Raw genomic sequence first — 15,977 nt, forward strand, 5'->3', positions numbered from 1 at the left:
AATGTATACAGGAAAAAAATAATTTCATAATATACAGTCTTCAAAACTCCTGAGTACAAATATAGAATGGTCCCAGTTCCCACAAATAAAACCAAAGTTTCTAGAGAGGCGTATGTTCTAAAAAAGTGGCATTTCTCTGTATGTACTTTTTCTGAAAAACAAATTGATTAGTAAATCATTAGTAAATTATTGTTCCACAGAGAGGAGAAAGACAGTCTGGATAAGTCTCACTGGCTGAAGGAGTGTCTTTGATATACCATGAACTCATTCTGCAGAAACCAACAAACAAACTCAGGTTCCACAAAATCCTGAAAACGTAAAGGCTGGTTCTAAGCAGTCAGCAATATTCATTTCTGTTTTAACCAGGACTGAGCAATCAGAGAGTTTTGTGTCCTATATAATGCAGAAAATGCGGGTGCCAGCTGCTCACATGGGAAGATAAAAGTGGTAAATGGAAGTGGCCAGGTGTGCGGTAAGCACCTCCCCACGTGTGCACAGAGGCACTGTCACCAGTGGGGAGGGGAACGACCAGCTTGGAGGAGTGGACACCCTCCCGGCTCCTCCAGGGCTGTCCCAGGAGACCGTCAGCCCTGTGGTACAGGGGAGAATCCTGGACCAGGCAAGATGAAACAACAGGGTGGCTCTCCAGAGCACTCTCCTGACAGAGGGGTCACTGCCGAGGCATATGAGACACACACTGTGGGAAGCAGGGGATCAGCTTTGGGGATTGTGCAAGACTTCTGCACAAACTGTTTTCCTGCATGAGGGGCTTTCTCTTGTGTTTTCATGCATGTGGAGGCTGAAGAGCCAGTAACCACGGGTCAGAGGGCCTGTGTCTCTTGTGAGGCCAGCAACGGGCACAGGGGAGAGGTGGAAGTAGATGCCAGCATCTGGGTTAGACCACGTGTCAGAGAGCTCCTGCGCCTGGATTCGCAGCTGAAGCGTGTGCGGGTCTGTGAGTGACTGCGTGACCACCAGCAAACGTCAACCCGGACCAGCTGGCAAGCTGACCAAGTGGCCCGGGAGCCAGTGTGTGCCTGTGTCTAAAGGTCAGAGCACAGGAGAATGGTCTACAAGAAGATAATTAGTTTTTTGATAATTAGTTCCAAATTATCTTTTGCCATCTAGGGAAAAATCCATTAATACTTGTTAATCTTTTCTTTTTAGAAAGCTTTCTCCATAGAAAATCTTACATAACTCAAACTTCACTTGTGTTGAAATTTAACATATCTTAACCCCAAGAAAGATAAACTGTAATGCATTCATAAAGATACCAACCATCTCAAGATGCGATGAAAAGTAATATATGCAATGTTGTGCCAGTGAACTCCTCCTTTCACTTATTTTTGAAGTACTGTCTACAAAACAAATTGCTAGTAACTATACCAGCAAAACTAGAGGCATAAAAATTTCTGTACAGCCTCTTGTATAGAGACTGAGATATTAATCCGTTCTCAGAGTTTTTTAGCAGCTCCTTTTCACAGATGCCCACAAATCTTGGCTTTTTATAAGACTTGTCACCATATTTTCTTTTTTTCCACACATTGGTATTCAGTTCCCACATTCTCAAGCACTTCCTCAAGCATTAGGACTACCACCCACTGCCTAATTGATCACAGTCCCAATCTTTTTAACAGTTATGCCTGATTTTTTCCTTTCACTGACTGCTAAGTGAAGTTGCTATTTTCCTTGGTAATTTGGTTACTTACATACATCTACTTAACATCTAAATACAGTTAAGAAAACAACGTATTTTAGTTTTAAAATGTGTTCAAGAAAATCAGGCAATATTTTACAGACTGCAATAAAAGTCACACGGCGTTAATGTGGATGTTTAGATTTAAGCTTCCAAATGGAAGAGTGAAAGTGCTAGAACTTTCTGAAGAAAAAACCTACCAAAGTGTGGGGAAAAAAACATTTTCCTTTATCAACAGCTGGTTGTCTTTCATCATTTTTTTTCAAAAATAACTTACGACAAACAACTTCATTCAAAAGCAACTTTCTATAAACAAAATCTCAATCCAAATGACTACAGATTAGCAATCTTCTAAATTACTTTCAGTTGCAGTATCTTAATCTAGGTACTAGTCAAAAGTCATTCTTGATAATTGGGAAGTCCTATCCATTTCCCATATCTATGTACAATAGATGTTTAGGATTCACAAATGAGAAGAAAACAGGTAAACCAGAATGGGAGAAAAGTAATCAAATTATGATCATTACATTATGAGAAAGCTAGTCCTGTGGACCAAATTTACCAAAACCTTCAAAGATTTTCATTTTCAAACAACAGAATAATGTACAAATAACACTTGAACTTTATCACTTGAATTCATTTTAAACAAACCTTCTTCTTCAATAAATGTGATATAATTAAATTTTTTATCCCAAAAAACTCTTTCAGATGACAACAATAAAAGATCTTTGATTCAACCATTTTTCTTTCAAGCCTGTGCCTGATAGGATGTCACCAAAAGTGTATATTTAGCTACCCATTTTAGTGAGCACTCACATTCTGAAGGTTTACCAACTTACATAGCTCCGTTAGTGTAGACTGTGTCACTTCCTTCCACATACTGAACCTGGGCTGGGTAGACGTGCTGTACTTGTTGCACAGTCTGCACTTGCTGTACCTGCAAACAGGAACACCAGAAACGTGGGAATGAATGGATGGAATGGCTAATGCTTCAGTGCACTGAATGGTTTCAAAGCTGTATGGGACAGCTCTGTTCCCACAGTTAATAAATAACTGAGAATGCTGTGTCACAGCACAGCAATGGCACAGAAGGCTATTGTGCTTGCACAATACTGTGTTGAACGTTTGCAATATGGTAGGCAACTGGAGTCCCAACACAGAGGATGCTTGTGGAATGTAGATGTCTTCAGCACCAGAGATGGAAACAATTGGAAAGCATAAAAAGGACGAAGAGAAGCTTAACTATATGCTTGTTTCTTTTGGCCATATATATGCTGGTTGCCCATGGCTTTTATCTCATTTTAGGTCTACAAGACTTAAAACTACAGCTTAAATGTACCACAGAAAGCTTTAAAATATGGTTGATATCGAAGTAGTTTAGCTCTGGGTTAATCAGTCATAATTAGATTACATTGTTAAAATGTTCATTTCGCAGTAATGCTTTGACCCAAATGTACAACAGAGGATCAAGAACACCAATCTCAGTAATAATCCCTTTCCAGAAGTAACATTACTTAAGGCATATTCCAAGAAAAGAAGTTTTTATATCAATAAAAGAGCATTATTTCCTAAGTGAAACTGTAAGGGATGGACGGTCTTCAAGTATTTTGTTGAGAGGGCATGCCAGCCTCTAAAAAGCCCATCATCATCACTAGCCACATTAGTAGACTCAATTAGTATGTAGGGCAGCTCCAGGACCTACAAGTTTCCAATGAAGTCTTAGCATAGAGGACACATGAAAATTAGAGTTTTGTGCCTTTGTGACAGTAAAGATTGAGAATCTCATGTTTTACATCTGCCATCATTAAAGAAGCCATATTTTGGCCCTGTAACAGTCCAGAATCTACAGGAGGTGCAAGGACTTAGAGGCTTCACACACGTGCTCTGTGTTACCTTAGGAACTGGATCAGGGAAGTAATGATGCACAGATTTATTAAATAGATTTAATATAATTTTTAGTTCAGTGGCTACTACCTTTCTTAAACATTTTGTTGGAATACAACTGCAGTTTGATACAGTTGGCCCTAATAATGCATTTAGGGTTATAGCAACTATAACTATAATAACTATAACCCCAAAAGAGTATGGGCCTCAAATATTTGATGCATCACCTCCAAAAGCTCTTCAAGAACATGTTAATTTTAATACTATCACCCTCTACACTATGTTTTATGAAGTTATGTAAATAAGTATATTTTTTCCTACTCTTTCTTTTATAATAGTGGCTCAGACTGTGAAAGAAAATTAGACTTTGATAGAAACCATTTCTTAGGTTGAGGTTAAAATGTAATCTTGAAAAAAAAAAAAAAAAAAAAGAACAAACGAAATGAAGCTACTCTAGCTGATAGAAAATGAGATATTTCCCTTAAGCAACAGTACAGATGCACAATTTGATGGTTACAGCATACAGTAAAATCAACCATTTTCTGATTTGCATTCTGCATTCTGATTTGCATAAATTACATACATGCCAGAACTACAACTTCTCAACTTGAAAAATGTATTTTAAAGATGTTTTCTAATTATTAAGATACAGTGGTGCTTCCTCTCTGAGTAATATTTAGTTTTTTAACAGGAAGATTCAGTTCTTAAATTGTCAGTTTTAGTTTTCTACACATCAGAATTTTAGGCAAGTCCTGATTATGACAACAATCAATGCTTTAGAACAATTTTCTGAATTAAAAAGATAACATAAATAACAGTATTCCACAAAATCTTTTTGAAGAGTTAAACTAGTTTTATTTCAATCATATTTGAACTCATAAATTATATTAAATAGTATTTCCACAAGAGGAGCCTGATCCAAATCCACTACAAGAAAGTTATGCTGGTTAGCATGTTGGGAACCAATACCACTTAAAATTCAAGTTTGCTAATATGTGACAAAACCGTCTAGTTATGGAACAACTGATGGAAATGTATATGTGAAATACATAAGCAACAGACTATGATTATTTCAACTCTGTCTCTGAAGCTATTTCTTCCTGTGCGACTCAAGCTCTGTAACCTGTAATCAATGGGAGAAAGGGAGTCACGGTTAATCACTCTGCTAAAGAGCACCAAACTGATCTTCTTAATTTGTACAGCGAGAAAAAAGTCTTCAGAGCAGGCTTTATTCTTAAACCCAGTAATTTGTCACCTGCTGTCTAATGGGTACATTCCAATTTCTGCCCAGCAGTACAGCTGGGGGGATATTGTTCACATGATGCCATCCTCCATATAATGTGGGTCCCCAGGAACTGCACATTCCTGTCTAACCTCTCACAAACTGTATTTCATTCTCTCTTGGCATACACTGCATACAGAGAGAAAAAAAAAAAAAAGAAAAAAAGCACTCTTTTCTATTAACAAAGGGAATGACATTTTCCCTCTGTAACACAGGTGTACTGATAAAGCAGAATATCATTCTGTGCACAGCTTCTGTCAGTAAATGCAGGCCACTTCCCATTCTATACAAATTATTATGTTCTGCCATTTTCCTTGGGCAATACAGGCTGTTACCATTTCAAAAGCAGTGAATACAGCAAAGAGCAAGATCTTTACTACAGAACTCAGAGGATACTGCCAGAAGTAGTATAGATTTTATCAAAACTCAGTGGTCATTATATAGAAAACTGAAAAATCCCCAAACACGCTGATTTTCAGATTTTGAACAAAAGGATTTGTTCAATTTGTCATACTACTAAATATCAAAACCTGCAAAAATGAAAATTTTCATTAATGAATTGCAATTTCCATCATTGTTTACACATATTCTTTACAAGCCTAAATCGCCCTACCACTATAAGAACTATCTCATAATCTGTAAATAAAATAATCATAGAATCATAGAACGCTTAGGGTTGGCAGGGACCTCTAGAGATCATCTAGTCCAACCCCCCTGCACACGCAGGGTCACCTAGAGCACGTGGCACAGGACTGCGTCCAAGCGGGTTTTGAAGATCTCCAGAGAAGGAGACTCTACAACCTCTCTGGGCAGCCTGTGCCAGTGCTCTGTCACCCTCACTGTTAAGAAATTTTTTCCTTAAGTTCCTGTGGAACTTTTGGTGCTTCAGTTTGTGGCCATTTCCTCTAGTTCTGTCAGTGGCCACCAGTGAAAAGAGGCCAGCACCATCCTCCTCACTGCCTCCCTTGAGGTACTTCTAGACACTGATCAGGTCCCCTCTCAGCCTTCTCTTCTCCAGGCTGAACAGGCCCAGCTCCCTCAGCCTCTCCTCATAAGGCAGATGTTCCAGGCCCCTCATCATCCTTGTAGCCCTGCGCTGGACTCTCTCCAGCAGCTCCACATCCCTCTTGTACTGTGGAGCCCAGAACTGGACACAATACTCCAGATGCGGCCTCACCAGGGCTGAGCAGAGGGGCAGGATCACCTCCCTCGACCTGCTGGGGATGCTCTTCTTAATGTACCCCAGGATCCCATTGCCCTTCTTGGCCACGAGGGCACACTGCTGCCTCATGGTCAACTTGTCGTCCACCATGACACCCAGGTCCCTCTCTGCAGAGCTGCTCTCCAGAAGGTCAGTCCCCAGCCTGTACTGGTGTCTAGGGTTATTCCTCAAAAAAAAAAAAAAAAAAATCCTACAGCTTAAGAGCAGCTAGAGCACAGTGTTAACTAAAACATCTTATCTTCTCTTGTAGATTGTAACGATTTAGATCAAGATAAAAGGGACACTAATTTACGTTAAGTTTTTAATATAGTAATTAAAAAATGATAGTTTATAAAATAGATTATTTAACTTCAGCCTCTCTGAAATTCCGCAATGCTATGATTGTTAGTGCTGCCCAAAGTAATTTATTGCCTCTACATTGTACTGCAGTGCATACTTCTCATCTCTATCTTAAGGTAGTTAGATAGTTTCTCCAATCAAATAATTTAGGTAAGTGGACTTTATGATGGAAATTTTTACTTTTCGGTTTCTTCAATAATAACTTTCTTTGCCTTATTTTTCTTCCTTTATGAGAAAGTAACAGTTTTTCATCTAAGAAAACAAGAGACTTAAACACCATTTAAGTTGAAATCTCTTAAGGTTCATGGGGGACAATTATTTAAGAATAATTTTCCTGGGACAAAATAAAGTCACATTAAAATCTGTATTTTTAGAGAAAAAATAAAAAAATAATAAAAAAAAGATTATGTCTTTCTTCTCTTCTGGTTTATTTGTTTATTTATGATTTTTCCTAGCACCTTCTACTCTAATTTTAAGAAAATGTATTAACCATGTTTTTTAGTTTTGGGGGGAGAACATAAACTGGAGACCTTGAAGAAGATATTAACCTTGTACAAAAAGCAAGAATTGAATATTCAAGCTCAAAGCAGAAAAGAAAATGGAATATATCTTACAAAATGAGAGTATGAAAAACTTGTATACTATGGGGGGGGACTGGTGGGCTACTCATAGAAATTGTTGTCTGGGTGAAGGACAGGAAATTAACAGACTGGCCTAGGAAATAATACATTAAACAGGGTCAAACAGAAGATCTTTTATTCATCTTTGTTTCAGTGATTCTATGAGTAGGATCAGAAGTTAGCAGCTAAAATATTCCAGGAGAAAAAAAGAGAATGAAATTTCAATATATGTATTTCATTATTACTACCAGCTGAAGAAAAAAAAATAAAAAAGCAAAACAAATGCTCAAGCAGACTACCTCAAAGGAACAAATGAAGAAGTAAATAATATTTTTATCTATGAGAGTCAATAAAAATTAAGTGAATACAAACTTTCAATTGAAATACAGAATTAATCAAAAAAAACCCTAAATTGAAAATATTAGTTTTTTATAAAGAGTATTTATGTTAAAATTGCTAAAGAAACAGTAGAGCAGTAGGGGTAAAATAAGTAAGGATATTCAATCTCTATTAAAAGATGAACATATAATTGCCTGTAATGCCTGTGCAAAATGAATTGGATATGCATCATTTTTCTGTTTTCAGAGATAAAAATCATTTTTGCACCTTAATTAGTCTGGATTACTTTTGGCAAGCAACATATAAATAGCGCATGCTGTAATATTCTTAGCATATTCATGCTGGTATAATGACTAATGTCAGTTCATGATTATGTTTTTCATATGCTAAACATGATTTTGCATTAAGCTGCAATTTTGATTAGCAGACGTATGCATCTCCAGTTTAATGATATGCTTTTTTCTGAATGCTATGGACATAGTCTATGGAGAATATGCATATATGTTTTGCTCAACTTCTGATGTACGGATATACCTTTTTAAAAGAGATTATGCAATTATTTTTAATTTTGCTGCTTCACTCCTTCCATGGCACAAACTACAAAGTGAGGCTAATGTTGAAGTCTTAAGCTTGCTACTATATGCAAGTGTGGAAAATCCTCCTATCTGAGGAAACAGAAGCCTAGGAAAATTCCTCAGGCTGTTAAAATGGCATTTAATTATGCTCCTGACTTTTTGGCCTTAGTCTGGCTACTTTTTATTATATACGTGGGGTGGCGTGCCAGAGACTGAGTTTTCATACGTAGCCCTGTTTGCACGATGCTTGTGCCTGCTCGTGGTGGCTGCATCCCCAATCTCTTCCTCAGCTCGGACAATAAGCATCAATGGTGGCTCCATGCTGACTGGGGTCATTCTGATGGACGGACTCTGGGGGGACGTGGGCTAATGGAGCATGCACCAGCCAGCTGCTGTGCAAATATGACTACAAATCAATCACCTTATCCCATAAAGATAAGAGCCTGTTGAACTCTAGCACGGATGTAGTTGCACACCTGGATCGCCCCTTGAGCAGGCAGGCCCCCAAGATCACTCCTCAAGGTCAAGAGGTCCTTTTTTGGTGACAGAACCTTCTGAAATGACAATACCATGCTAAAACTTTGCAAAGTTTCCTAAGTTGTATCCAGGATAATTGTGCACATAATCCCTTAGACATAAAGTGATGACCAAGTCGGTGACTAAGATTGGGTCCAGCTGCACCCAGACTCCTCCAAGGAGTTTAGAAAGCAAAGGGGTCTAATCCGAACCTCGTGACTCAATGGCAGGGTCTCCTTGGCAATTCTGTATGGCCCTGTCCTCTGTGCAATAAATAGTAGTGTACCTTGCCATTGAGTCTTGTTAAATCACTCTCCCGTGTCAATAAAACATATTATTACTACTCTCATACATCAGGTGCATCTCTCCTCGTTCCACAAAAATGTGGACATGCCTCTCTCCTCCTATTAATAAATCAATATAAATGTATAAATGTGAAAATACATAACTTTTGGCTTGTGATAAACCCTGGTCTATTCAAAAACAATGATTCTGAATCTTAGCATTCAGCAAAACTCATGAGGTGCTCTACTCTTTTAATAAACTATACTTTTGGATGTAGCTAACATTCAGCTGACATTTTATAAGCAGAAAAAAACCCAAAAGCATGCTCTGTACATCGTTTCTCTAAAACCTTTTCTTCCCACTTTTAACATGGGTCACTTGAGCTTGCAGATATGGTAATGTCTTCCGCTCATCAGAAGAATGATTTTATTCAAATAGTTTTTTTCTCTTTTTTTTTTTTATAGAGAAAATAGACTGCTCCTAAAGTATGTACATAAAGTAAAACTTCAATTTTAGGCAGATGTAACTTAAGCACAGCAAATCTTCAGGACAGACTCCACCTGCAATGTCCTCAACAGTGACAGTTTCACTGCCAATCCCTTTCATTTCCCCACTATTGAAAGTCCTTCTCCCATCCATGTTCTTCATCACATTTCCTGCTGGCATACCACATTCACACCTGCAGTCTTAGTTCTCTCTTCCTATGATCAGATCCTGCTTTTTTCCAGCATCCTTTTCTCTCTAAACAACTCTCTCCCTCATAGAGAGTTTCCAATGTCGCAATGCTTTCTGCACTGGCTTTTCCACATCCTTGTTTCCCTTTCAAACCAGAAAAATTATAGCAACAAAATCCTCTTTCTTGGCTGGGTGAATCTGAAGTTTTCTTCCTGAAACAGTGGCTGTTTCACAACAGCTGATTTCTATTCTCGAAACTCTACTAGAGAAATACAACCAAATATAACCACAGAGAAAAATAATCCAAAATACAAATGGAATATTCAATGAATGGAATACTCAGAAGCAACAGCACTAAAGGAGGGGTAAGGTCAACCAGGGCTTTTTAATACAAAATGTCCAGCTTCCTGTTGTCATTAAGACCTAACGAAGCAGTGAAAAAAATAGCTTCTGTTCTCTGGACTTCTGTGCTTTGTCATGAGCATGACATTAATAAAAGACAACTAGAATAACTTGAAGAACTGAACAGTAGGTGATAGAGATAAATTCATTAGTTACATGCAAAAATGAAGAGTCTCATCCATGCTGTAAGTTTTCAGAAAACTAATAATTCTGAAACTGATAAGTTTCAAAAAAATGACAACTTTGCACAGGTAAAATTTATAAACACCAAAGCCGTATAACTATTAATCATTATTTTAGAAATAGAGCAGATATTTATAAAAGACCACACTAACAACTAATATGTTAACAGTCTCGAATCCATCACACTTATCAGTACTTCATACAGATCAAATTCAACAGGTAATAGCAGACTGCTGTATGAAAATATCCTATCTGCTTAAAACAAACACCTGCATTGCACTACCAAATAGCCGTCTTTTATCACAAAAATATAGGAATAACAAATTACAAAACACATAAACTACATCAAATAAGCATCTGTCATCTTAAAAGAACATAAGTAGAAGATAAATTATCCAGATTATGTTTCATAAAAGAGAAAGAAAAAAAAAGTCTAGAACTTTGCAAAAGTTTAAAAAGAACTAGCCAGAAGAAATCTCCTAAAAAAGGTTAGTGGAATGGATCATGGAAGCTTCACTTAAAGCCTAATGTACTATTGAAAAGGGCTTATCCTAATCAGCATGTGAATTACGAGAGAGATGTAAAAAAACTGAGGTGAATACACAATATTTGAGATAATTCTTGGGAAGAATTTTTGAGCAAATAAACAATGACAGACATTAACTCAATGCTTTAGAGTTTTTTTCTTTTTCAAAGCAAACATACATCCTAAGCATAGATGAAAATAATAGCAAAAGCTATAGTAATTAAATTATGAAACACTATATCCCGATATTTACATCAGGAAGGAGTCACTAGTAAAATGGAAAAGACTCTGGAATAGCATTACAAAGGACATGGATAAAATCTCACCTCAAAACTTGACTGAAAGCTGGAAAATTTAATTTAGGGAACAGTGCTGCACTGTCACAGTAACATATCACAAAACTTAAATTTAAATAAAATAAATTATGTGCAGCTTTCATATTATATATTTTGAAACCACAGAGGTAATTTTTGATGATAAAAAATCTCCCAGACATCTCCCAGAGTACCTATTAGACAGCTAAATTCTGTGTACTAAGGAATAGTCCTAGAGCGGAGTCATGGCATTCACATTCAGTCCTTGTTTCCATCTCCATATTTTTTCCTCCATTTTCTTCAGGCACCAGCCCTAAAGGTTACAGGTGCTGCATAGGTTGACAAGCCATCTCACATTACAGAGCTGCGTACTACAATAGCACTTAGGAAGTATCCTTAATTTCCTGGTAAATCCTCATTATCAATTAAATATTGTCATAGCTCAAATGGTTCTCTGGCACTGTACAAGAATCTGCAAGGAATCAAGGCTAGAGATTGCTTTCAGTTTTATATTTACATTCTACTTATTTTGGAAGTGCAAATGAAAGGAGAATTGAGCCAATGATATCATATACATGTCCATTATTCACATTTTAAAAGGAATAAATGTAAATATTTAGTAATGTTAATGTAAATTTCTAAGAGCTATTACATAGAGTTATTACTCCAATTTCTAAGAGCTATTTCTCTATGATAATCTGCTGTTAGAATTGTGAATGGGTACCCTCCCATGCCTGCCAGATGCTCTAGTTCGAGAAACAGATCCTGAAAACAGTCTTCCTTTTTATGTAGGTATTTCAATTCCAGGAAAATAAAATTGATAAAAATGGAGCAAAACTGTTCCTTTAACAACCTTATACAAGATCCATTCAGTACGTTGTGAAAAACTATACTTCCCATAAACACATATTTTTTTTTTCTCCAAAAAAAGGTGCCAGCCACCTACCTGTTGCTGAACTGGTACTTGCTGTACTACCTGTGTGGGCACTGCCGCCTGGCCAGCCACAGACGTCTGCAAAGTCACAGTTGAACCTGTATCTGACCCAGTCTCTGGTGTCTGCATCTTGGACTCTGAGTAAAATTAAAATGTAAAAGGTTAGCACATAAAAGCTTATTCTCAGAAAGACAACTGAAGATGATTTGTGCCTTCATGGGAAGTGTATACTGGGAACTACAGGATTCCTTAGTTTTATACAGAATACATGTTAATATAGAATCGCAGATTCATTATGGTTGAAAAAAACTTTCAAAATCATTGAGTCCAGCCATTAACCCATCCCCACTGTGCCTGCTAATCCAAGTCCCCCAGTGCCTCATCTTCAGGTTTTCTGAGCACTGCCAGGGACGGTGACCCCAGCACCTCCCTGGGCAGCCTGTTCCAAGGCTTCACCGCTCTTTCCATGTAGAAATTCCTCCCAAGGTCTAGGCTGAGCCTCCCTGGCACAACGTGAGGCCATTTCCTCCTGTCCTGTGGGTAGTTACTGTGGAGAAGAGCCCGACCCTGCCTCATTGCAGCCTCCTTTCAGGTGGCTGCAGAGAGCGATCAGGTCTCCCCGGAGCCTCCTCCTGTGCCCACTAAATAACCCGGCTCCCGCAGCTCTGCGCTCCAGCCCCTGCACCGGCTTCGCTGCCCTTCCCCGAGGGCAGTCCCTGCCCTGCTCCTGCTCCTGCTGGCCACGCTGTTCCCGACACCAGCCGGGAAGCTCTCGGCCTCCTCGGCCCCCTGGGCGCTGCTGGCTCGTGTCCACCAGCACCCCCAGAGCCTTCTCTGCCCCCAGCTCTCCAGCCGGTCGCGCTGCATGGGGTGCTTGTGACCCCAGTGCAGGACCTGGCACTGGACCTTGTTGAACTTCATACGATTGGTGTCAGCCCATCAATATGGTCTCAGTCAATATAACTGACTGGAATGCAAACCAAAATTAATTGAAAATCTGGAAGTATATGTTGGTATTTCTTTTAAGCAAACCAGTGAAATTATTTCACGAACCAGTGAAAATAATAACTGTATGTGGCTGCCAGATCTTCAGCATCTGATACTTTCAAAAAAGAGAAGCAAGCTACTGGCATGATGGATGCTTCCTGCTCTTCTCAAGACATAAGAATGACACAGATAATGGCAGTGCTCTTAATGCATTATTAATGTGTTGAATATTTTAGTTTCATACCTTAAAAACATAACCTTTTTAATAAATTGATCCAAGACTGACCCAGTCCTGGCTCAGCACCTAAGTCACTGATAACAAAAAAACTAAGTATTAACAATTTACTTTCAGTGGAACTTGCTATTAAAAATTAGTGTGTAAATGATCTGTCACTTAGTCCAGGATTTTATGGTAGGTTTTCTGAATATTTAGATAGCAAAGCTGACAATTAATCATAATTTCTTGATATTGAAATTATTTAGAAAAAATAGTTTGTGGTAAGTGTATTTTTCATTTTGATACATAAAAGCCTGTGCACCTCGGCTCACAAACAAATACTGAAAAACAAAATGGAAAATAAAAGTGTTGTGTAGCTGTGGTGTGGCCTGGCCAAAGCTAGGCCAGTTCTGCCAAATGAAAATTTAAATGTTTTCAAAAAGCATCAATGTAATCCTATGGATATGCACACTTGGAAATGACCAGTAACCCTATCCCATTAACTTCCACTTGCATTTCCTGCTCAGTGGCATTGTTTCCCTCACTGCAGGGTGCAAACACGCCTCTCGGCTGAGGAAGGAGCAGCGCTCCTTTGGCCGGGTGCAATTTGACTGGAAGACACTGTTGGTTTTCACCTCGTACCTGCAAAGCGCCACGTGGCAGCTGGGACGCGGTGCCCAACTGTAACAGCAGCAACCCAAGATGCTCCTGAAGCCGGAGCCCCGCGCCCAAGCCTGAGCCAGGCACACGGTACGTTCAGGTGCTCGTGGCAGTCGTGCCAGGTTGACGACATTCTGTTAGCGTGACAACTTGTTAACCCTGTCATAAAAGGGAACAGCTTCTTTTTAGGAGCGGAGGATATCTTCACCGTAAATAACCTGTGAGTCACTAAGGAACTATCAAACTATAAACTTGGTCTTAAACCATCCTAAATTTAAAGGTACAATGCATCTGTACACTTGTACTAATAATAAGGTAGGATAATTGATTGCTCTGTAGGTTGCTTCATCAGTAGGCCATCTAGGACAGGTAAAGTTTGTCTAGAGAATACAAACCTTGCCAGCAGTACTCCCTGAGCATAAATAAACATAACAACTTAGCATCAATTTATTCAAAAGCGTTTAGGTTGCTTTGGCTCTGAATCCCTATCCTAAATGCAATTCATTGCAGATTATAGATTGTTCCTAAATATAAGGCCATATAACATGCCTTAAAGTCAGCTTTTGCTATCTTCCTATTCACTAGGAGCTGCTGTAGCACGATGTTCATGAGGCAGTCAGCAAAATTCTTTCACACCACATCAAATTATATCGACTAGTTACATGAACACATTTTCATAATCTTAATAAAGTCTTTTGAAATGATTTTTTTCCTGATGCTTGCATATATGTGGGAGAACTGCGTATTACAGCAGGAAAAAGAAAAAAAAAAACAGAAAAAGAAGAAAAAAACCACCCATCACCCTTTCCTAATGGGACTGTCAGGTGTATTGCAAGCAACAGATGCGTGTCTGACAAAGAACCTCTTTATTCTGGCTAATTAAGCAGCCGGACACACCCGCCTGTTAATGGTGTTGCTTTGCATGGCCCCCGCTAGCTTAATCATGCGAACGTGAAGCTAAACAGGCCACATTCTGGAAGACAGCTAATTAACCCCGCCGAGTAGGACAAGAATATTGCCCGGAGCCAGCTGCTGCCCGCGACCCGGTTAGTGTTTCTTCAGTCTAATGGACAGGACTCATGCCAAACAGGGAAGATGAGAATTGCCCTTTTTCTGCACATCCCATGCAATTTATTGTTGTCTGTTAAGCTTTCTAAAGACTGCGTGCTCTTTCTGCTTTCTGTGATTGAAATACTAGGCTAAATATTTTAAGAGTCAAATGTAATCACTTATCAAAAAACATTGTGGTAAAACACTCTAATAGTTACTGTTTATTTTATTATTGGACCACTTCATCCTGAACTCATTTACTATTTCTAAGCTGCTAGAATTTGCAAAGTTTGGTTCAAATGCATATGCTTTATGGTCCACACTGAATAACGTAGCAGGTTTTGATTCAACATGAAAGTCTGCAATTTACTTCCAAGTGCCACAGGAAATTTCTTTTTTTCTCCTTGAGAATGGTTAATAAAACATTCCAGAAGGTAAAGTGAACAAGATCTTGTTCACATGCAGTAATTACATGTTTTTAATAGCCACAATTAAAAGCTGATCTTAAGATCTTATCTATTTGTAATGACAAATCACTAATACGCTCATTTAGAATTTCTGGCAACATAACGTGTTACACAAACACATAAAAAAAATGTTGATTCACTGCCTTCACATCTCATTTCCAATAGCACAACTGTCCAATAACAGCACACCAGAAAGGAGAAGCAGAGAGATATAAATGGGAAGGGACCAATACAAGTGGTAACTCCTGGTTACTCACTTGAAGAAAGCTATTAAAAACAAAAGAAAGGTCTTAGCAAGGAGATTATTGATTGTATGACCTAAGGACCATATTAGTCAACAATTCTCACATTCCCTAGCTTAGGAAATCTCTGGAAGAGATCAAAGAAAAAAACATGTTTAGGGTTAATCACGACACGATCTACAGAGTGGTTTTCATGTGAGCTTTTTTTTGCTTTTGTGTCACTAGTATCAGGCTCACACACACTCCTTTAACAAAACGCCTGCAGCACAAAAATATGTTCAAAAATAGATTTTGTTTTTTAAAACAAATTTTTAAAAGATATTTTTAAAGAAAATCTGAATCTACTTCAATGCCAGATTGCATTTGCATAAGTGACAGAAATAATCCTGTACAGGCAGTATACATCTAGCCTTCCTTCCTGCAGTTTTTCTTCACATATTTTTTGATACGATAGAGCTATTCAAATACGGATTAATAACTGCATTAACAAATTCTGTATCTAGTCAGGAAATCACAACTGAAAGGCACTTCATTGTAGAATTATGAAGAAAATTCCATCCTG

The 15,977-nt window shown here is 38.3% G+C and overlaps 1 protein-coding gene and 1 long non-coding RNA gene across 2 annotated transcripts in view; both read right to left on the reverse strand.

Moving 5' to 3' along the window:
- LOC148593157 (uncharacterized) overlaps nt 1-15,977 on the reverse strand; it is a 263,837-nt gene that overhangs the window by 236,088 nt on the left and 11,772 nt on the right. The gene's annotated exons all lie outside the window — the stretch shown is intronic.
- RFX3 (regulatory factor X3) overlaps nt 1-15,977 on the reverse strand; it is a 98,096-nt gene that overhangs the window by 35,063 nt on the left and 47,056 nt on the right. Inside the window, exons 2-3 of the mRNA XM_088532007.1 lie at nt 11,805-11,929; nt 2,536-2,633 (exon numbers count right to left, since the gene is read on the reverse strand). Coding sequence (XP_088388133.1) covers nt 2,536-2,633; nt 11,805-11,921 — 215 coding nt within the window. The 5' untranslated portion in view covers nt 11,922-11,929. The remainder of the gene's footprint in view (nt 1-2,535; nt 2,634-11,804; nt 11,930-15,977) is intronic.

Source organism: Tinamus guttatus, unplaced genomic scaffold (genome assembly GCF_059628265.1).
Source record: "Tinamus guttatus ecotype Peru unplaced genomic scaffold, ASM5962826v1 Tinamus_guttatus_pri_ptg000446l, whole genome shotgun sequence".
Lineage (NCBI taxonomy): Eukaryota > Metazoa > Chordata > Aves > Tinamiformes > Tinamidae > Tinamus > Tinamus guttatus.